The following is a 22,244-nucleotide window of genomic DNA, read 5'->3' on the forward strand; positions in this document are numbered from 1 at the left end:
GTTTGTTTTGGGAGGTAGAAGATGTGAAGAAACACTATGTATTCGTTGCCAAGGAAATTTGAAGATTGTGTTCTCGTTTTGATATTTGATGTGTGAAAAGGATCAGCGTGAAGTCCCCATCTACTCAAGAAATACCTTGAAAAATCATTCCAAAGAAGATGATCTCCATATATGAACCGTGTTTTAGGATTGGGCTTGTATTTGGCAAGGTGTTTGGATTTAATCCTGGGGCTAAAATTTACCCCCTTGCACTATTTAGGGCCTGTGCGTCATTGAAATCCCATATAAGGTCTCAGGTAGAATTGAAATGGCATTTAATGCTACGTAGTCCAAGGACCTTTCATTCCCTGGACTCAGTTTTCAGAAGCACTTACAAGCACCTGCAAATTGGGGTCCAACCTGTTTGCCTAACTAGCCGGGCATGGTTTGCAACTACTTGTCCTCAAGGGACAAAGAGTTTTGAAACCCATTATCAGGCAAACTGGGGTACACTTTGGGATATTAAAAATTGCGGCACAAAAGTCAAGTTATGACTTAAACGCTAAGTTCTGACCCAGGTATAATATCTGCAGTAAAAGTACCCTTAGGGGAGCCATTGGGTGTTAAGCTTTTCTAAAAGTATATCGTTTCTGTACAGAAATGCAAAGAGATAATACGGTGAAGTCTTTTTTTTTCTTCTCAAAACAGTGTTTCTGTTTTAACTAATGTATGTATCTTGTTTAAAATGAATCTACTGCTTGAAGCCGCCTGCAATTTCACATGCCTTTAGTGTGACCTGGTGAATAATGCAGGTCTTGCGCCAAGCTCTGAAGTCACCAAGGGCTTGAGAAAAAAAATACAATAATTTCATTAATTAGAAACTGAGTGAAAAATTGCAGTATACCAGGCTTTTGAAGTGGAATCAGAATTACTTGTCTTGTGGTTACTCTTCTGATACAGGTTTCATTTTCTGCAATTAAACCTGGCTTTATAAGTACGTTAATGATAGCATAACTATTTGGTTATATGATGACAGATGAAGGTATTGATTTAATCACAAACATGAATTTGACTTTTAAATCTTCTGGCACAAAGTCAGACTTCAAAAGAAACGTGGCATCACATGGAGGGAGGAACCGCAAGGTGTATTACAAGGTCTGAAGTGTTAGATCCCAAAGGTTTGCACATACAGGGATGTAATCACGGTAAGAGAAATTGCAACCATATGAAAATACATTGCATAGGTGTCTATAAAAGGTGACGTCTATATCTATAGACATCTATGTCATAGACGGCTGTATCGGCAGCCAGGACAGAGATGGTAGCAGCAGGATCTTCCTCTTTGATGCCTTAGTTGTCTTTGGAACGGGACCTGAAGCCCAGATACCTGGAGAGCCAAAGGAAGGAGAGGTGCCAGCCCCTTTGCCCGTGTAAATCGGCATCTCTTCCTGGGCTGCTCTGGGTTGTTCCAAGTGAGGATCTGTCCTGGCAGAAGTTAAAGCTGGATTGAAGGTCCTGGGCTGGTGGCTTGGTTTTTGCACCGACTAATTTTTTTTTTTTATCAGAAGTGGAAAACTTCACTGGCTGTGGGGCTAAGGGTGAGATTGGGAGCCATTGACTGTTGTTTCTGCCAGAGTGAAAAATACCAAGGCAAAAGTAATTGGACTGGAGAGAGCATTAGATAGACCATGAGATGTAGAAACTGGATTATTTGTTTTATCTTGGTGCAGTGGTCATTCACCTGATAGCATTAGTTTCTCTTAAAATATAATTAACATTTTATTCCACCATTTTATTCCAAGCATCGTCGTATATTAGACATTAGTGGGACACAGCACAGTATTTTGTAAATACTGAGTTTGGTGCCTAGATGGCTAATTCAGTGCTAATGTCATTATCAAAGGTTGCAGAAGAAGAATGTCCTAAAAGGGCTATTCCTCATGAAATCATCTTCTGTGGTTATTCAGATGTAACTAATGATGCATCTTCTGCAGAAACTTTTATTTATTTATTTGGTATGTCACCTTATTCTTCTTAAGAAATGTTAGAAACAGAACAAAAAAAGGTAGAATCAGTTTTCTATGCTTTTATTTGCTTCCTGATTAATTTTGGTCTCATGAAAGCAAAAATGTACATTAGCAATTTCACACCTTGTTACATCTTCTGTTTGCTTTCATCACACGCATGGCTGTTTTCATGAATGGTGAACATAAACATAAATGATGTAATATCCCTCTTTGATTTTAAGTGTCTTGCTGAGAAATTAGTGCGTATGTGCAGATTACTTGTAAAGCAACATGTGAACAATTCACGATGTACATCCACCCTTTGTAGTGTCAAGGCAGGGATTTGAACAAGACTTCTGCCTGCTTACATAAGAAACATGGGAGATTACAGCTTTATATATCTTGACTCTTACATGAATTTATTTTTTTACCTGTTGTACTCCAAATGGAAGTGCTCCGTGGCTTGCCTTCTTTCTATTAAGAGGATGCTGCCCTTGCAGAAGCAGTGACCTTTGAAAAGCAAGTCTCAAGTAATCCTTTTATTTTCCTGAGATCATATAGCACAGTATCCAGTTGCAGGCTTTTAAGATGGAATGATTGCAGACTTTGTCTGCTTGCCTGGATTGGATTACATTTTGTTCGACAAAGAAAACTCTAAAATACTTATACCTTCCTTCCTTCCTTCAGTTCAGAGCATCGTAATCTACATGTGTTGAGGATGCAGAGTGGCTGCCGTATCATCCCAGCCCGCTGGGATTTATTGAGTGCACTTAATTGGCCTTTATCTCATGGTTACACTTTAACGCTTCTTTTGAAGGAGGTTCAAAAAGGATACAGTTACTCCTTTTCTAATTTACTTTGAGAGTTGGGTTACTCATTTTCTTATCTTCCCTCCTTTTCCCGGTAGAGTAGAGCATTCTGCAGAGCCAGGATTGAATGTTTTAGAGACTTGAACAGCGAGAGATTTAAGTCCATGAAGGTGTTAACTAGCAAAGCTTTTTACACACTGCTTTTTAAAGAGGATGCTCTGTTTTAGGGGAGTAGGGAATTTGATGGGCACTTTTGGATGGCTGGTGGTGCATTTTGTATTGTACCGTGCTGATGTATGTGAAGGAGAGCTAAACTCCAAGGGAAGGATTTTGCAGCAGAGTTCAGAAGCGCTCCCATTGTTGTCTTGTTTTTAAAGCACTTGTGAGCCTCAGTCCTATAAACAGCTCAGGAAACCTCAATAAAGTGGATGAAAAGTCCATTATTTGGTCAGGCAGTCTTGACACTGAGAATTGCATGGTTTTTGCCTTCCTGAGAGATGTTCAATACCAGGGAGGGCTGAGGACTCCCCTCGCTGCACTTCTCCAGTTTGCTTTTGCGTATAGGAGTTTAAAAAGGTTTAATGCTCGGCTCTGACTTTCTCCATCCTGCCAGACCTCTGCTGCCAGCTCTGCAAGGTAGATGACGTTGCAGGGATTTGGGGGCATTGGAGAACAGTCCCAGAGGGGCACAGGTCCCTTTTTCTGAGTACTTCGGTGTCTCCATCCCCTCTACGTAGCATCTGAGTGGCTCCTGATAAGAAATTATCAGTATCATCTGTATAACTAGGGTTGTAGAATCGCCTATTATTTGGCACCACTACCCCACAGTGAGACTTGTTTTCCAATGCCTCTGAAAACCATGTAGCTTCCTTTGCATTAGAAGGGAAGTTCATCCTATTTTAACGGAGTTCACTACGCGCTGTGTCTTCTCGGGGCTAACACGTCTGACCACATGTGCACGGACCATATATCTCACATGCACAACTCAACTTGCTGTGCACATGCATGCACATCACATATTTAGGCACGTGGATTAATTAATGGAAAGTCCTATGCCAGGAGGAGTAGCAGTTTGAGTCTAGGTCGCTATTCGCCTTCACATAGCCCAAAAAATTGTGGAGGACATCAGCCGAGGGTAAGGTGACTTTTGCGGATGAAAAACTGTTGGTGATCACCACGCGGTGCCTACATAAATAACATGATCATCATTCAAATCAAGGTGGTTTTTGCTTGCTCAGTGGAGCAGTTGTGAGCACGGTGGTGAATGCACAGCTAAAAAGCGAGTGTTGTCTGTGCAGCTCGATGCCAGCTCTCCAACAGAAAACAATACGGAAATGGCCAACACCTTTCAGGACCCTCCAAGAGCCAAATGGGGGAGAAATTAGTAAACAGGAGTGAGAAAAACTGGGGCTGAAAAGAGACTGAGATGCAGGAGCTTGCTTTAAAAGAGAAGGCTCGTTGCTAGCCTTCAGGCCAGGGATAATTGTCTGGAGCTCTTCCCTTACTCTTTTTGGCTGAAGATCAGACCTGGCAAAATTAATTTGTTTGTTGTCTTTATTTTACTAAATGGTTTGGATTTTTTTTAGTATTATGATAATTAGCTAGTCCTGCATAAAGGAGAAGTCTTTTTTTTTTTTTTTTTTTAGAGTTCCAAATACATTTTGGAAGATAAAATGTGGTCATTTGCTACTGCTCTTTGCACTCAGTTCCCCATATGGCCACAAAGGTTTTTGCCATGGGTCTCCCCAGCCCCCCTGTAATCCTTGCCGAGAGCTGGCCTGTCCGGAAGGTGAGTTGAAGGCTCTCAGCCAGGCACGGGCTGGTTTTTCCTCTGGAGAAGCTGCTCTTGGCCCTGTAAATTAGACTATGAATTTCTCCCGTCCCCTTTTCTTTTCTCTCAGTGTTGTTTCCTAATCTCTGGCATGAAATACTTGGGGTGTTAGGGTTGCATTGCCCATAGCAACTTTTGCTAGGGAGCTGGCAGGGGTGGTAACAACCACAACTTGAAAAGTCTCTGCAGATATTGGGCTGAAAACAAGGGATCAAGCCTGTTTCTGATGCACATGTGTGCTGCAAAGGGCAGATAACCTTTCAGGGCTGCATCTTAAAATAATAAGCAGAGCTGGTATAGCTGCTTTCATGCTGCGGCTCCCCCAAGCATGCCGCAAACTTCCGAACTGTGATGGCCATTAAAATCTTTACAATTGCCGTTTGCAAGGAATTAGCATCACTATACGAGCTGTAACACCCCAGCGATATTTATGGAGAGCAATCGAATTGTAAAGGTTGTAATGGCCTTGCTACCCTGTTCCTTGCTTCTGGAAGGAGGGGGCTGAAAGATGCCTAGGCTTTAACTACTACACAAGCCAAAAAATAAATAGTTAAGGAGCCCATGTAACCTAAGGTCTTCTGAGAAATACAAACCTTCAAAGCAGCTGAAAGAAAGGAATATGTAATCAATATGTAATTCTGATAACATAGCCCCCTGACACATTTGAAAAAGCAAGGTGTGGGGTTGATGTATTTGAAAAGTGCTTGAAAAGACAAGGTTGATGTGTAAACTGCTGATGGTAGTTCATGTTGTTACTTTGCTCGGGTGGGTGGTGCTGGTCGGATCCTCAGCTGCAGAAAATCTGTGCAAGTTGAGTTGTTAAAAATGGGCAAATACCACCGAGCTGAACACAGACCCCGCTGATCTGCAGTAGCTAAGGATCGCCTTGCATTTGAAGATGCGCTGACAAGTTTGACTTTGGCAGGGGCAAACCGTCTTACTAACCATGGTTTTTGTCTGTTCTGTTTTTCTCCTGTTTTGCAGCACCTTCTCCAGTCAGTAGTGTGAAAAAAGGGAAGATAACTAAAAATAGCATCTCCCTTTCCTGGCAGGAGCCAGATCGACCCAACGGCATCATCCTGGAATACGAAATCAAATATTTTGAAAAGGTGTGACGGACTGATTGCTGAGCATCCCAAGTACCTTCTCTTTACTGTCCTCTTCTTTTAGTTATAATTATTTGAGTCATGGAAGGGAATGGAGCGATTTTATGCATAAATCAATGTCAGATTGATTTTGCAGTAAATGATTAGGAAGATTTGAAATGAGGGTGTTGTTTTCCATTAGTGTGCCACTTCTCTTGAACAAATACATTAAATCTGCGTTTCAGATTCCTCTCCGGCCTTATCACATTAAGACAGAGCCTGCTCATTTGTTAAAAATAGGAGACGTTGGGGATCGAGCGTCTATCTCCTCCTGGAAACATCAGGCTATCCCTTGCCTTTGGTATTTCAATTTCTCACTTGGTTTTGCATCCACGGTGTCAGGAGAGGAGAAAGGTTTTGCGGAAAGATTGTATCTGCTCTGACATGAAGAAGGGCATCCTGGCTTAAAAGCTTGCCTGGGTTTTCCAGCTCTTGCTCTCGGTCTAATGGAAAACACTCTCTCTTCCTACAAAACTTGCCTCTCCTAGTCTTCATTTCCAATGGCGACTTGTTCTCTTCCTGCAAAATTAATGCAGTTTAAATGAAAACAGTAACAAATGCGCTTTGTCTAAGTAGCATCTTTTTAGCACTGCAGCCGTAGATCTTTGGAAATCTTAGATTTCCAAAAATCAGGTTTGCAAGAGGTGACTGAATAGCAGTTTCTTGCCTTAGCTGGGATTGTAAGATGTTCTTTTTTCTTCTGAAACAGCCAGGCTGTCTACATGAAAACAAGAGGAAAATAATGAAATTGAGTCACAATTCACTTTTTTGGGGGGTTGAATTTCTATTTTAAGGAAGATCTTCCATTAGTTCTGTCTATGACCCAGGTTAAACCACTCAACATGGACCAGGACTGGTCCTTACTCCTCCTGTCTTCTTTCTCTGACCATGGGAGGGACCTGCTCAAGTAGCCCATGCAAACAGGGGAAAGAATTTCAGTAATCTTCTGCATCAGGATAAAATCAACATTATTTTTGCAGATGAGGGAGCTTGGGCAAGGGCACAAGAAGCATGAGTGGCTTAAATAGGGCTGAGGTTTTCAAAAAGATTAAAGCACAAAGCAAGAATCAGGATATGCTATTGCTGGAAATAATCCATTACTGATTCTTTTATTAACTTGTTTGAATGACTGTTGTGGCACATTGAATCCTTATCATAGAGTAGCCTGGGAAGATTAGCTTCTAGAAACCTTGATAATGAGCAAATAATTAAAGCAAAAAAAATCCATATATTTGTTCGTTTTACTTAGTTTGTTTTCAAACAAACTGGGGGGGCAGACACACACCTTAAAATGTTGTATTTGTGGTCCAGAACTAGTCTCAAATAGCTTCAGTAAATAGTTCTTCAAGTGCAAGTCCTTCACAGGGAGGTAGCAACAGCCAGTCCGAGTTTATGATGTCTTGATTTATTTCTTTCAGGCTGATAGTGAAGCTTAGAGTTTTCCGTAGGAAAGCTCAAGTGTTTAAATGTTTGCAGAAGCCAACAGTGTATTGAAAACCTAATTGGGCTGACATACAAGCAAAGGTGTGACCTAATATTCACTTACTGCTTTTTAACCAGTCATTGAGTTAGATTTGGGATGTCGTCCTTAATCCTTCTTGTATGTTGCTACTGTCACTTATATTCTCTCCGTTTTCAGCCCTTTATAAGGGTAAATTCACAGCATTCATTTCCAAAGGATGAGAATGATCTATATTAAATGTTTCAGAAAATTGAGTTTTGTCAGATCGCATTCCGTTAAGAAAAATCGCTTCTTAACAATAAAAAAAAAAGGTGCATATATATATACACACACACACACACACACATATATTTCTCCAAAACAGTCTTGTGTAGCTACAGGCTTCAATGAGAAAATCTGTAATCCTACATTTGGAGATTCACAGGGGCCTTATCCTTATACTGTCTATGGAAAGTTGCCCATTAAATTAAAAAGAAAAAAGAAAAATCAGTTCAGATCCTAAGAGCTGTGCAGAAATCTTGGTAGGGAATTACCAAGAACTCCTGTTTACCTGATAATAATTTGGATCTGAGAGGATATGGTGAATAAAAAGCAGTTTCCAAGTTTGTAGTCCTTAATTTATGAGCTCTTGTCTAGATTATGTGTTACAGTAAATAATTCTAAGAGTAATTACCAAGCATTTGAGCGAAATTTTAATCAAAGAACTGAAACTCTTTCGCATTAGAAACTGATGTAAATGAAGATTTATTTCAGCAAATTTTCTTAAGTTCGTTGCTTCAGAAGAACAATGCAAAATTAGATGTTTTCCTGGAGTTTTGGTTTATTATTCCCTTCCCAAGGTCTAATTCGTGCTTCTAAAAATGCCGGCATGAAGTTGTACAATGTATAATGTATTATTCTCTTTTAGGCCTAATTACATTACTGGGAAGTTGTTTTGGTATAAATTCAAATCCCTTTCTAAGGCGATGGGACTTTTTTCCTCTTCCTCGTTCCTTGGGATTGATCTTTGTAGGATGAAACTTTGCATTGCCCTGGCCTGTGTGCATCCCGAGCAATGAAAAGCTCCTACTAAAGATGCTGGTTTGATCCCTGTATTGTCATTTATGGGTGGAAAGTCCCTCTGCTCTGTTTCAGAGTTATTGATTATAAAAGAGAAAATCAGATCTCACATTTTGTACTGCTGAAAGGGCCTTCAGAGGAGGGGTTTTGGGGAAGATATCCTCAAAAATGCATATTTCAGTCATCCTTGTAACGTTGCTCTGGGGGTTGTTAAAAGTCTTATCTTCTCTGAGAGCCACTATTTGTGTGTTTGAACTTTGTGTTTTTCGTGGGGGGGTTGGGAAAAGGACCAGGAGATGAGCTACACCATCATCAAATCCAAAGAGACGACAGTTACAGCAGATGGCTTGAAACCAGGCTCGGCATACATCTTCCAGATCCGAGCCCGGACAGCTGCTGGCTATGGTGGCTTCAGCCGAAGATTTGAGTTTGAAACCAGCCCAGTGTGTAAGTCCTTTTAAATACTGTCAGCCCGCATCCCTGGAACGGTTACCCTAAAGGAGTCAGGGGATCGATACCTTTGCAGAGAGCTCCCCCTCATCTTGGCCTCATCCCTTGACTTTGGAAACATCAGGCACATCATGGTTGTGCACCAGACAGGCTAACACATCTGTCCTTACTTCCTGGTCTCACGTGGTGGGGCAGGAGGTGAAGTCAGGAGGTCCTCAGGCTCCAGAAATTCATAGTGTTTCCTGCTTAGAAAAATCCTGTATTTATGAGAGCTGATGCAAGAGAGGGGAAGGGCTCTCCTCTCAGGAGGAGAGAGGGGATGGGACCTGCTCCTTCACACCTCTTAACGGCTGTCTGCAGAGGATGCTGAGCTCTCTTGAATATCTGCATCTGGGGAAAAAACCCTGAAATGGTGTCTCTCTGCAAGGGGAAGAATTGAACCAACGTTAGCTTCTTTTGCTGTAAGTTCCTGTCAAGTTGAAAGATGGTTTCTGTCGGCTGCCAATGCCACAGCCTCGAGAAAAAGAATTTGACTTGTGATCAGAAATGGGAAAAATGTGCACTGCAGGCACAAGACTTTGCTTGGCCTGTTACAAATGTGTGGGGTTTGAAATTTTTTTCTTTTTTTTTTTTCTTTTTTCCTTTTTTTGTTTCTTTTCTCTTTTCTCTTTTCTCTTTTCTCTTTTCTCTTTTCTCTTTTCTCTTTTCTCTTTTCTCTTTTCTCTTTTCTCTTTTCTCTTTTCTCTTTTCTCTTTTCTCTTTTCTCTTTTCTCTTTTCTCTTTTCTCTTTTCTCTTTTCTCTTTTCTCTTTTCTCTTTTCTCTTTTCTCTTTTCTCTTTTCTCTTTTTTCTCTTTTCTCTTTTCTTTTTTTTTCTTTCTTTCTTTTTTCTTTCTTTCTTTTTTCTTTTTTTTTCTTTTTCCCCCCTTTTTCCCCCTTTTTTCCCTTTTTTTTTTTTTTTTTAAAAATTTAGAATTAATCTGATCATCTGGGTCTGGATTCTGGAGCAGATTCTGTGGCAGGGTGAACTCCCAAGACGTGCAGAGGCTCAGCTGCTCTTTCCTTGTGTTCAGGCACAGCTGCAGGGAAATTCCTTTTGTCCCAATTACTAAATTTTTGCAGAGGTGTCAAAGATAATTTTCTCCCTCAGAAAATACATTCTATCTATTTCAGTTTGTACAACTGTCATTTATTAATTTTTTTATACTGTCTGCATGGAAGAGACATTTTGTGGTGGAAATACTCTGTTCATTCCTGTGGGGAAGAGCCAGTTTTCTGTATGTTTTCCTTAGAAATTTAAATTTGTCAATACTTTGATTACTGTTACTCCGGTTCATTTAAAATTTATCATCTTTGAGAAGAAGATGCCAAGTTGTCTTTTCAATGCATGCTACCTTTGAAGCTTTAATAGATTTTAAAGGAATCATTATACATGTGCAGATGTAGCTGTGGAGCCAGTGATTGAACTAATACAGTGCAAATTACATCACGATGCAAACATTAATGCAATAAGAATAGTCTATTTAATGTATTTCTTATTGCATTAACCATTAATCGTGCCCTATAAGTAGCAACAAAATCACGTTATGCCAAAAATTATTCTATACTATACTAAGGGAATTTTGCTTGCAGTTGGGAAGTTTCTAGTTTAGAGTCACTTGAGTAATAGTGTTCCAGACTATTAATAAATAATACATGAAATATAAGCACATTTGATCCAGTGCCATTGGTACCTATGATCCTGGTCCAAAAATAATGGCACTTCCATAAAGCCCATCATGTAAGTATCTGTGTTGGTCAGGATTTTTTGAGGACATCACATGGTAATATCTTTAAACACTTCAAACCCCTTGAGTCATTTAGTCACACTTGCACCCCAGTCTTTTTAGCATTTTAAAGGCAGAAGAGTGAGGAGTAGGTACTTCTCTGATACTGAGGAGCTGCCGGTGTAGTCGGAAGAATACCTATGGTATTCTGCATGGTCCCCAGTTTGGGAGCTGGGAACTGTTCCTCTGTTGGACTTGAGCTCTGGCTGAAGCAGGACTTAACCAGATGCTTAAACGCGTGGTAGAATTGAAATGGTACTAAGCCTCAGTATCTTGCAAAACGCAACTCCGTTTGACATCTAAAACCTTTGAAAAAGCTATTTTCTTTTTTTCCCCAAGGCCCTATATAAAGTCAGTATTAGTACCGGGAGTGTGACCAGACTCTCACTGCTTTCCTATATGTCCCGGAGAATCTGAAAGCAAGCACAGATCGAAATCTCACTGCTACATCGGAGTTCAGATCTGAACCTCTTGTTAGAGCCAAAGCAAATTATTTTGATTCAAGCACAAATGAAAACCTTTCAGTGACTGTTGTGAGAATCAAAAACAGCCTCCAAAGTCACTTGGACCGAACAATAGGTTTTGTTTCCAGTTTGCAAGGTTTCTATAAAGTTGTTTTTAATACACTTGGAGGAAATATGAAACAACAGCCTGAGAAATGCAATGAGGGGGGAAGCCGTAACTTGTTTTGGACTCTTCTCTTTTTCCAAATTTTGGGGTGTTTTTACATAGTGCTGCCTGCGTGTGCAATTCTGCAAAGCGCCACGGTGCAGCCAGGGATGCATTTTTCAGCGGAAGTTTTTTATTTGGGTGGAAGCTGTTGCTGGGTGTACCCACTTGCTGCTGTCCTCCTTTCCAAATGCCACCGAGCTCATCTAGCCCTGATAAAACTAACCTTGCCAAAAGCTGGTTTTTGGCTGGATTGGTAAGATAATCCAGCTGGTCAGCCAGGTGGGAGTGGGAACATATCACCAAGTCAAGGAGGGGTAAAACAGGTCCCAGCCCAGCTTTAAATGGCAGCAAGGTCCCAGCTTGGCTTATGAAGTCAGGCTTTTTAGCTGCCATAGATCGCAGCAGGATTTATCTCATTTCCCCATCCCTCGAGCTGTGCAAAAAACCACCAGTCACAGCTTAATGTTCTCCTTTAAATGTTTTTCTTTTTAATTATTTTGTCAAGAAAGCAATAAAACATCATCTTAAGGAGCCTCCATAAATTCATGAGGTTAATAAAATCTCTGGATGACGGCACGGGTTTGGAGCAGTTAACATTAAATATTTAATGTATCGGAGCCAATCCTTCTGAAATCATTTACATTGCTGTAGCAGGTCTGCGCCGCTCGCTGTTGAGCACTGGAGAGCTCCCGTACGAAGAGCTACTTGAAACCCATTGCAGATCAATGTTTAATGCCATACCTTTTTGTCTTTCTTTTCTTTTAACAATTAATATGGGACTATATTCAGTTATTTTATAGCCTCCATAAAGTTAATCCTGTGCTAAGGACCCCTTTTTACTTCAATCATTTAGTTAAAGGCTTCTTCAGTGCGTAATCGATTCCTGCTGCTCCCTGGGGTGGATGAAGCTTCATCGGGGGCTAGCATGAGGATAGCAGCTATAATGAGTTTTTTCCCCGCACAGCAGCAGTGCCTACACTGGGGAGCTGGTTTTGCGGGGAGGAAGCCAGATTTGTACCCCGGGGTGGTTGAATATATGCAGCTAAATAAGCTGGCAGCAGAGAGGGCAGGGTGAGAAGGCTTTGGTTTCTGCTTGGGGAACCCCACATGAAATCCCTGGGGGAGAGATGGGCTCCCTCCCCTGCAGTGCAAAGCAGATAAACAAGATATAAGTGGTGGTAGCATTTCCATTTTACAGGCTGCAGGAGCTTGCTCACCTGCTCTTACTTAACCTGTGACAAAACCCAGTTCTCAAACAGCTTTCCTGACCTTTCTGCTGGCATCTTTATCACGGGACTCATCTCCTGCCTTTTGGCCGGAGGGCTCTTTACAAGGCATGGGCTGGGAGAGTTCTGCTTCCCTTGGCTGATAAAAAGACCAACCAGTGTATGTGTCTTAGCAAATTCCTGTTTTACAGAAGGCACCTTCTGACCATGTGGTATAGCTGCCACAAGGAGTTAGTTTTTAATCGTTTATAGCTTCTTGAAGTGCAGGTGATGCTGTTTATCTCTGAGATCTTGCTCATATCTCTTAACAACAACATTCCATAAATGTTCTCTCTCTGCAAATGGGAACCTGTTGGGTTTTCATCTTTTATCTGTGTGATTTCTAATGCAGCTAGCCCAGGAAGACAAACTTGAGTTTGCAAACTCAGAGACTGTGTTCTGAACCACTTTGGTTTCTGAATTCAGTGATGAGATGCGATTTTTTGGGGGTTTTGGCTTGGTTTTGCATGTGTGTTTGGTTTCTTTCCACCCATTCCCTTTCCAAACTAGAAACAGACAGCAAAGGGGGAAAACACAAACCATAAAAGAACAAACAAACGGGTAAGACTTGAAACCTCCGTGGCAGCCTCACTAGAAAGACTCATGTGAGTGCTGACTATCATTTTAACCTTAATCTCCATTTTCTGTTTCTCATCTCAGCAGTAGCTGCATCCAGCGACCAGAGCCAGATTCCTATAATTGTTGTGTCTGTAACAGTGGGAGTCATTCTGCTGGCTGTTGTTATCGGTTTCCTTCTCAGTGGAAGGTAAGAGAAGCAGCTGTATATTTATACTTCTCCAACTTTTGTAATAACTTTTATCTGACCAGCTGATCAGCACGATTTAGGTGAAAGCAGCATGTGAACAAAGCTGTTGAGCACTAGCGCTGTAAAACAGCACGAGGGTGGGCTGATTGATCTGTTTGGACAAGCAGGAATGGCAAAGGTTCGCTCACAGATGTAGTTCACTTCCCAATGATTTTCATCTCTGTATAGACTGGCCCTGATTATTCGACTTGATTCTCACAGGAGTGTTTTCAAATTCCTTTAAAAATAAGCAGAACATGTTATTACAGGTAAAATATCCTGAAGCCATATGTTTGCACTCAAAGCTCACAATGGGCTTTGCTCTCAGAAAAAAATTGACTTCAGGAAAACACTTGCAAAGAAAAAGAGAAGAAACCCAGCCGAATGGCCAAATACCTCAAGTTTTGGTCAGGTCTGGATTTCATTTTTCATGTGTAGGACACTAATGTGTTCCCCACGCGCTAGTAAATTACACAGAGGTCAGCCCACGGAGGGAGACCATCAAGCGATCCCATTGACTTCTCATGTGCTTAAACATAGGCAAGTGATGAAAGCCTGGGCTATACCATCTTTGACAACTCTAATGGAAGTTGATGGAACTTGTTGGTGAACAAGGGATTGTGGTATTGGGGGAAAATCTGGCTTCTATCAGGATCAGTTTGTACTGCGGCACTAAATTTGTGTAGCAGCCAGCACACAAGGCACTTTTTTCATATACTACACGTGTATTAGTACATTTTTTTTAATGGCAGTAGTCAAATGATGCAACATCCTTCATGCAAAGCAATGTGAGGTGCATGTGTTGATAGGGCTGAATTTGTTTTCAGTGCAAAGTAAGCATTTATGCTTCTAAGGTACCCATCAGCCCACTGTTGCTTTCATGGTACAGGTCTGTCTTAAGGTTGGGTCTAGCAAGGTGGCTGTAAATTACAGGATATTGTAAGTGTTAAGAGTACTTGCAAGATACTTGCAGAGGAACTGCGCTGATACTGAACGTATTGGCTGAGGGTCTTATTTCCCAGAGGAGGTAGAGTGTCGGTCTGCGAACGCGGCGTGGTGAAATCCAGCCAGGCCGAGCAGCTCTGTCCCCAGGCATAAGGCATCCATGGAAGGGCACAGTTTATTTTCTGTCTTAAAAGGTAAGTGTGCTGCTAGACTCATCTCCACTCAAGGTCAGAGACTGACAGTCTCTTCAGCTCAGCCATTCGAGCTCCCGTCGTCTGCTTTGAGTGACTTCTTGGGCTTAAAAATGGGAAAGTAAATGCTCCTGTCTGCACGAGAAGCATGCAGCAGCGTGGGGGGATGAATGGCTACGGGCCATTCACACCAGGGGCTACAGGAAAGCTAAAGCCAAAAAGACTTGGCTCTGAACACTGTAGGCAGAAGTTCAAGTCTCTTCTTAAAGGCTGGAGGTTTTGAGTCAAACCCTCCTCGAACAGAGCCGGGGGATGTGGACCTTGGCCTCCCACAGCCTGGATGCGTGCTTGTATCGATGCAAGCAGCAGGATGCACGCGTGGACGTAGGGAAGCTACAGCTGTAGCCTGGCACCTCTGCAAGGAGGAGTCTGGGGGGGTGAATCTCCGGTGGAGGGATGTATATCCCTCTGTGGCCATAAGGAATTGCAACTGTGTGGCAATGAGCAGCTCTTGCTTTTCCCACAGTTGCTAGCAAGCGCTCGGGACCCCTTTGGGGAGGACGTGCCCTTGCAGATCTCCTTTTTGCTGCTACCTTCTCTGGTCCAAGCAAGCAGTTGCAAAGCCTGAGCCGTTAGCCAGCAATTCTTGTTAGTTATGGCTTTCTGTCCTTTGCCCTAATGGGCTTTCCAGAATGTGCTTCCTCTTGGCTCTTTATCTTATGGCATGTTTATAAAAGCCCTTGTCTCCTTTGGCTAGAGTTTCATCGCCGCCTCTGCTGCTGCCTTAATCCTCCTACCTTGTACTCACACCTCTCTCCATGGACAGCTGCAGGTTCCCAGGAGCTTCTCCATGGTGCCATGCCGGACATATGGGAAGGGGCAGGCACAGGGAGCTGAGCTCTCGGTCCATTTTTATCTTTTAAACCCTTCCCCTAAACTGGGAAGAACCCAGTCCTTCAGCTGGAGGTGGTGGAGAAGCCTCCAGCGCCAAAGTTTGGTCCATCGTTAGGGAATTGGCTTCAAAACCACAGAGCTTCTCGGCCGCTTTGAGTTCCTGTGAATTTTAAAGCCCGTCTAGTGCGTTGAATGACTCATGAGAACAGAAAAATAAACCCCAGAAGCCCAAAAAACTGACAGCCAATTTGAAATTAAACAAAGCAAAACAAAAAAATTGCTTCTGTTTGGAAGAAGCAGAAATGCCACTGAAATGTGTCAGTCACGCTACTTTGTCTTGGATATGATTTCGAGACAATTCGTGGAGTGACTCTCCTGCTGTGACACTGCGGGGACGATAAACGCATTCCAAGTTGTGGAATATTCCCTTTCTGAAGCTGTAAACATGTTTCTGGAAGACGCTTTCCTGTATCTTTGGAGCGGTTATGTTGTTCCAGTGCCTGGTTCCAGGGGGTTAAATTTCCTTTGCTAATTCTTTCCCATACTTGCTTGTAGAAAAACAGACATTTTGAACTCCAGGAGTTGCTCCAGCTGGAATCACCACTGCTTTCCACGCCAAGCAAGCTGTGCAAAGCCCAGGCTTTGTCTCTTCTGCTAATGTAGGAGAGCAGGTATGGCCCATCAGCAAAGCAAAGGAGAAAAACCCTCTTGCCTCTGCAGCAGTGAGGACGTAGCCTGGCCAGGTCCTGCAAACAGGCTCCTCGTTGCTGGCTCTGTGCTGCTCCCAGGCTCCCTGGAGTCAGAGTCCCTGGGCACCTCAGAATTAGGATATTCCTCCCTAGGATGCTGTATGGCATCTCTTTGCGCCTATCCTCCCAAATGCTGGGCTGAAGTCAGCGGGAGCTTGAGAGCAGTCCTGCAGTGAGAAGGGGATGTCCTCCTGTTCTTGGCAGCTTGGAAAGTAATTTCCCAGCTGTGTGATTCAGAAGCTTGCTGGACTCTGCAGGCTTTTTATTTTCCGCTGGGTCCCCGGAGGCAGACGTTTCCACACCTCTTCCCCTTTTTTTGCTTTCAAGTATCTCTGCAGTTTTCTCGCTTCTCTTGAACGAATGTAAATAACAGCTTGGCATTTCCTGTTGGCAGCTGGCCCTGAACCAAAGGTCAGCTGAACGGTAGTCACGGTGGCATTTCCACATGCCAGCGTCCATCTGTGGAAACGCGCTTTGTGTCTGAAGCTGGAGGTTCCTGGGAATTTGAAACTAAATGCACTTTGCCCTAAACAATTAAGCTGCGTTTCAGAGCTGATTTACTTGCAGATGCTCAGGAAAACTCTTCCTGTGAATAATGTGTCCTCTGACCAAGGTCATAAATGCCACCAAGCAAAATAGCTGATCACTTTTTTAAGTTATCCCACTCTTTGCATCAAGGGCATATTAATAATATAATGATCAGGATTACAAATCAAAGAGATTCACTAAATCAGACCGTAGTTGTCTCAGCAAAAAAAGAGAAGTGGATTGAAAATCTATTATTAAACCAGCTACAAGCATTGAATTAAAGAACACAGAGTTGTTGTTATCTCTGTTTTGTTGGGATTACATGTTCTCAAAAGTGCAATGCGTTTTACAGATAGAGCAAGGCTATAAATTTTGCTTTCCTAGCAATGCTTGAATTAGATGCCACTTGGCATTGTTGTTCCTAATTGAAGTATGTATTAATCTAAAATCGTTACAGACTTTTGTTTTACCCTCTGCGTCGGACAGTGCCAGTCACAAAGATCTTTGTGCTCTGTCTTGCAAGGAGCAATAAGGTGCCACAGTCGTCGTCGTGGCATCAGCCCCTTTCTTCCTACAAACCGAGGTGGGAAGCCAGGTTTGCATCATCCTGGGAAGGAGACCCACTGCTCCAGAGCAGTTCCCCCTCTTTTGTACTTCAAACCAAGTCCTGTTTGTAAAACTGATGGGGTCTTAGGGTGAGTGTTAAGAGACTGCTGGTCCCTCCGGTCCCACAAGCATTTGAGCTTTGTAGCACTAAACAAAGGCATGGGCTTTTACAGAGTAAAATGGGGGTGCTATTAGGTCAATGCTGAGCATGTTTGCAAAAGCTGCTCAAAAATAACTAAGAAGTATACTGTGCATCTGCATTTATAGCCAGCTACCCATTATGGATGACCTTTCCATCTCGAGTGATCTTCCAAAGAACCGGAGGGAGCTTTTTATAGAACTTAAGAAAAAAAAATAGATTTGAAGCAACAAAAAAACTGCCCCTCGCCCTGTGTCATGCCTATATAGAAAGTCTCTTTCTGGCAAGGAACTAGCCTTCGAAAGACAAAGCAAAGACAAATCTTGCCACCTGGGTATTGGCAATTAGAGGCTTCTGCACCAGAGTATCCATCCTTGACCTTAGCTGATTTAGACTTTTAAATATCAGCCCCTGCAGTGGCAGAGGGCTACTTTCTGGACACAAATATGTGCATCTAGTTAAAAAGTGACTTTCAGGGAGTAGAGAGGGTGAAAGGATTGTGGTGTATATCCTAGGTCCTGAGCCAGTGTTTGCAACCTTCCGTGATGTGGAAGGTCAAAACGGATGAATTTTTCCACAACCTCCCCCCCATCCTATTTTCCAAGATGTGTCAGGGCTTAAAATAGTTTGCTTTTTTGATACTTCCGTAGGAAATGGGAGACAGTTTGTAGATAACGTTTTTCATAGAGAGAATTTTTCCAACGTGAGTCACAATTTTTGTTAATTGTGACTTTTAAAAGGATTTTTATCTCTACATTCTTCCTTCTTCCTACAGGACATTGTCTCCCATGATTTATAGCCACTTTATGATGCTGCCTTCTGCCAAATATTCCCCGCGATTCACCTGACAAGAGGAAGGATTTTGTTGGAGAAGCTATTGCTCTGCCAAGTCAAAATTCCCATCCACAAGAGCAGGCAGGGCGTGGTCCTGCTTCTGTTCGGGTCAAGGTTTTTACTACCTCCGTCATGTTAACAGCCTCTTTGCTCTTTGGCGGTACGTTTTCCCAGAGAGGAGCAGTAGTGGCATTGGTATACAGGACCCGTCTCTGAAAAAAAGTGCTCCAGTGCACCCTTCTGCACAGGGTGATGCCTTTCCGGTGCCGGTGTGGAAATCTGCTGCCCGTAGTCCCCATCTCTAGCATCCTGCCTAGATCAGCTTGGCAAATTTGGCTGCTCCAACACCTTTTTTCTTTCTTATTCTTAACACTTTTTGGCTTAGTGCTTCTGTGCAAACACACCGGGCTCCACAAGCCAGTCTGAGCTGCTGCAGTTTTGAGGAGGGTTTAGGGACCTAGGGTAATCTGCCTTCAGATGACTTTGGCCCAGACAGAAGGTGAGAGTTGACCAAATCTGTAATTAAGCTCCAAGCCCATGAGGCATTACCTTTGAAAGCAGCATTTCTGAGTAATTCTGGCAGCAGCCAAGGGAAGGGGACAGGAGGACCGTCATGAACAGATAAGTGGCTGGTGTAAGCTTTGTCTGAGCAGGGGAAATGTGGGGGAGTGCAGCAGTCAGTGACAAAAGCTCCTCGCCTTCATTCAGACGATGCGTTTGATGGCATTGTGCAAGTCCCGTTTCCACTTCGAGAAGGGAACCAGGCTGCTCTTCAAGCTGAAAATGGAGCTCGACTTCAGTGGTAGCAGCTTCAGGTTCCTGCTGAGCGCTGGTGAAAGCTCCACGCGTACGTAGTGTTTTAAAATGGGGTTTTACAGTGTCTTCTCTTGGCTGTGGAGTGGGTAGAGGATGAAGAAGAAAATCAGACTGTTGTCCCCCTGCACTTCTGAACATGTGGATGTTTCACCTTGCTTTGGATGCTAGAAATAGGAAGCGTGACCTCTCCTGGAGGCATGCCATGTTGCAGCACTTGGCCTCTTACCGAGAAAAAAGGTTATCCGTACTTTCTTACAGCTTAGACATAGCAAAGTATAATGCCAGAGATCTTTGCAAGTGCAGTTCCTTTCCTTGGAAGCTTTGCTTTCCTTCCCCGTAGTGATTGCATAGATATCGTCTGCTTGGGCTTCTGCATTCTGTTATTCTCGAACAGCGCAGAGATGTACTTTAACACGTGAACTAGGTGTATAGCTCAGCAGGAAGAGGAGGTGATTCCTTAAACATTCATATAGTTCTGGGCAAAGTAGGAATATATTCCTAGCAGCTCACAGTGTGTAATGCTGCTCCTCTGATGTCTGAAGCAAGCACATTGACTCAGGAGGTGCTAGGTGTAGTCCTGGCCTCCTGACCTGGAGATGCAGGAAGCAATCATTGCCATCGCTGAAAGCTGCATGAAGGATTAGAAAATCTTCCCAGGCACCCTCAAGTATTTCAGTCTCTAATTGCAAGCCTCTGAAGAACATCCCATTAGAGCAGCTTATTAAAAGCAACAAACGAGGCTTTCATTTATCATGACTCCAAGTCTTCAACTTACAACTCTTAAAAGCCACAGCTATATACGGCAGAGACCCTCTGAGATGCATCTAGCCACTAGAAATGTAGTTTAATTCCAAACGCTGTCTGGGTCATCTGCAGACTTGTGGTAAATTAATTACATTGATTGCAGGCACAGTTATTGGGGCCTATCATACATATATACATTTCATTAACAAAGCATGTAGCCCTGGGTTTGAAACAATGCCAGGGGTGTTGATAAGTCCTCCTAGCACAGGTTTATTAAAGTGTGCTCTCTGGACAGTTGGGTTTGCAAACCACATAGGCATTGCAGGGGTCACTTTTATTAGAACTGGAGGAGTGTCGGCTTTGTGTGCCTGAGATAACTGAAAGCAGTAGAGTTGGTCTAGCCAAGAAGCAGGGCAGCTCCGGCAGGCCACGGAGGTCTGGGAGGTCCCGCTGCAGCTCCAGGCTCCTCTACGTTGTCTCTGCCCATCTGCAGCCCTTTCCTTGAAGCCAGGGCTCGAAGCAGAAGTCACACCTTGTTTCAAGCCAGCTTGACTGCCGCATCAGCGCCTCATTCTTTTCCAGCAAAGGCGGGGATTTAATACTGCAGGTGTTTTCTCAATAACCTTCACCGTTACGTGGACATGTCATCTGTTAACTTGCAGCAGATTGGAGGGGCTCCTGACCGCCCGCTGGAGCCAGGGGCAGGCCCCACAAGCTCTCCTCATAGTCTGCTGGTCGATTCAGTGAGGCTGGAGGAGACTTCGCAGATAATTTTGATGTATACAGTGCTCAGTTCAACTCTGACTGCTCCCCGATACAGGTCAGCTTGCTGGCTAAAGATCTTAAAACCCCGGAGAGGTCTGGGCATATTTCACTGAGCGGCGATCTCTTATCCTGCCACAGCATTTGATCTCGTCTGGAAAGTACTTTCAGTTCCTCAGTTTCTAGACTGAGAAAGCCCTGTGTGCGAGGAGATGGGGAAACTCTGCCCCTCCTAGAAGCCATCAGCACCCAAATGCAGTGACCATGAGGGCATGGCAGGTTTGCTGGAGTGTAACATCCGGTTTTATTTGCCTCAGGGTTTTTATATTTTGAAGTTTATCTGCCAAATCAAGCCATCCTTTTAACAAGAGCAGTAATAAATCTTCCTTTGTCCTAACTGTTCAGACCAAGTAGTCCATTCACTTACCTATCCAAGTGCTCCTGGGACTGGAAAGTGAATTTTGTTGTCTGCTGATCCAGTGTAGTTTGTTTCTAAGAGCTTTAGATTTCCCCTAATGTTACACCTCCGAGTATTTTGACCCTAAGTGCACAGCGTTATGTGATGGGTGTGCAGGAGTAAGGCTGCATTGAAGCATATTTCCCTTGCAATTGAGCTTTTTTTTCCTCCCCGTAAAGGGAGCGAGTGAGATCTGAAGCACTCTGCATTCAGTGCAGGGAGCTGATTTTGTCTCAGAGCAGCCCAGTTGCTGATGAGGTGCTCAGAGAGTTTTCTTTGTTTAAGAAAACGGGGAGCTGTTGTCATTTTAAGGAAGTGGTTGCTTTTCAGGTTAATAGAACTGTTGTTTCAAAAACCTTGACTTCGCATGCTGAGCAGTGTGGGAAGGTCTGGTGGCAGCAACTGTTAGAAAATGCCTGGGGGGAAAGGGCCTCCTAGCTAAAATGGAAGCTAAGTCATCACAGCCATAGTGATCTTCTGGAGAAGTACCAGTTCCCTGTGCTCAAATCCTGTAAGGTTAAACCCAGAAAATGGCAAAATTGATTCAAAATATATAATGCTTGGGTTCCCTTTGTGTGCTTTTAGGTTTTGGACCTCCGGTGTTAACTTGGATCAATGGAGAGGTTTAGTGAAGGCTGAGCTGCCCCCGTATTACTATGACTGCACAAGCTGGGGCATTATGAAAATACAAAATATTGTCAATTATAGTAAAAAAAATTGGCATCACTGTCTAGAAAATGTTAGCACGTTGCTTTGCTGATGCAAAAGGAGCTTAGAGAGACATTCTTCACCAGTTCTAATTTAAGTAAGCACATAATCCAGTATATAATTCTGTAAATCATTGCATGCCTGAAGTTATTTTGCATCATAATTTAAGGCGGTGCAGTTGCAGAATGTTAATTTTGCCTAAATAGGCTATTTTAATGTGGTTAGGCATTGTAAGTTATACTTTATAAAAATCTGATGGGCCCAATTTTTTTTTCAAGAATGACGTGTTATGATGATTTGAGGAGAAATGATGAGTGAGATCTTCAGCTGCCTTTAACCAGAGTATGTCTGCACCGTTGGGCTTCTGCTTGTATATCATACTGAAGTTCTTCCTGCTGTTTCTTCCACACTATGTTCTTTTTCAGGATGAATTACCTTAATAGATTTGGTAACAGAAAAATTGTCCGTGCAAGTTCTCTGACAAGGATAAAGGGCAATTACTGAGGTGCAGCCAGCCTCGGGTTACGGACTGATGCCAGGCGAACCCATACTCTGATTAGACTA

At 43.0% G+C, this 22,244-nt stretch overlaps 1 protein-coding gene across 5 annotated transcripts in view; it reads left to right on the forward strand.

Annotated features, from left to right (window-relative positions):
* EPHA5 (EPH receptor A5) overlaps positions 1–22,244 on the forward strand; it is a 153,911-nt gene that overhangs the window by 96,555 nt on the left and 35,112 nt on the right. For 3 of the 5 annotated variants that reach the window (XM_075149817.1, XM_075149819.1, XM_075149822.1), the window contains exons 4-6: positions 5,610–5,734; positions 8,579–8,738; positions 13,163–13,268. In XM_075149817.1, coding sequence (XP_075005918.1) covers positions 5,610–5,734; positions 8,579–8,738; positions 13,163–13,268 — 391 coding nt within the window. The remainder of the gene's footprint in view (positions 1–5,609; positions 5,735–8,578; positions 8,739–13,162; positions 13,269–22,244) is intronic. The other 2 variants (XM_075149818.1, XM_075149820.1) reach the window with 1 other exon arrangement.

This window comes from Calonectris borealis, chromosome 4 (assembly GCF_964195595.1).
Source record: "Calonectris borealis chromosome 4, bCalBor7.hap1.2, whole genome shotgun sequence".
Taxonomy (NCBI): domain Eukaryota; kingdom Metazoa; phylum Chordata; class Aves; order Procellariiformes; family Procellariidae; genus Calonectris; species Calonectris borealis.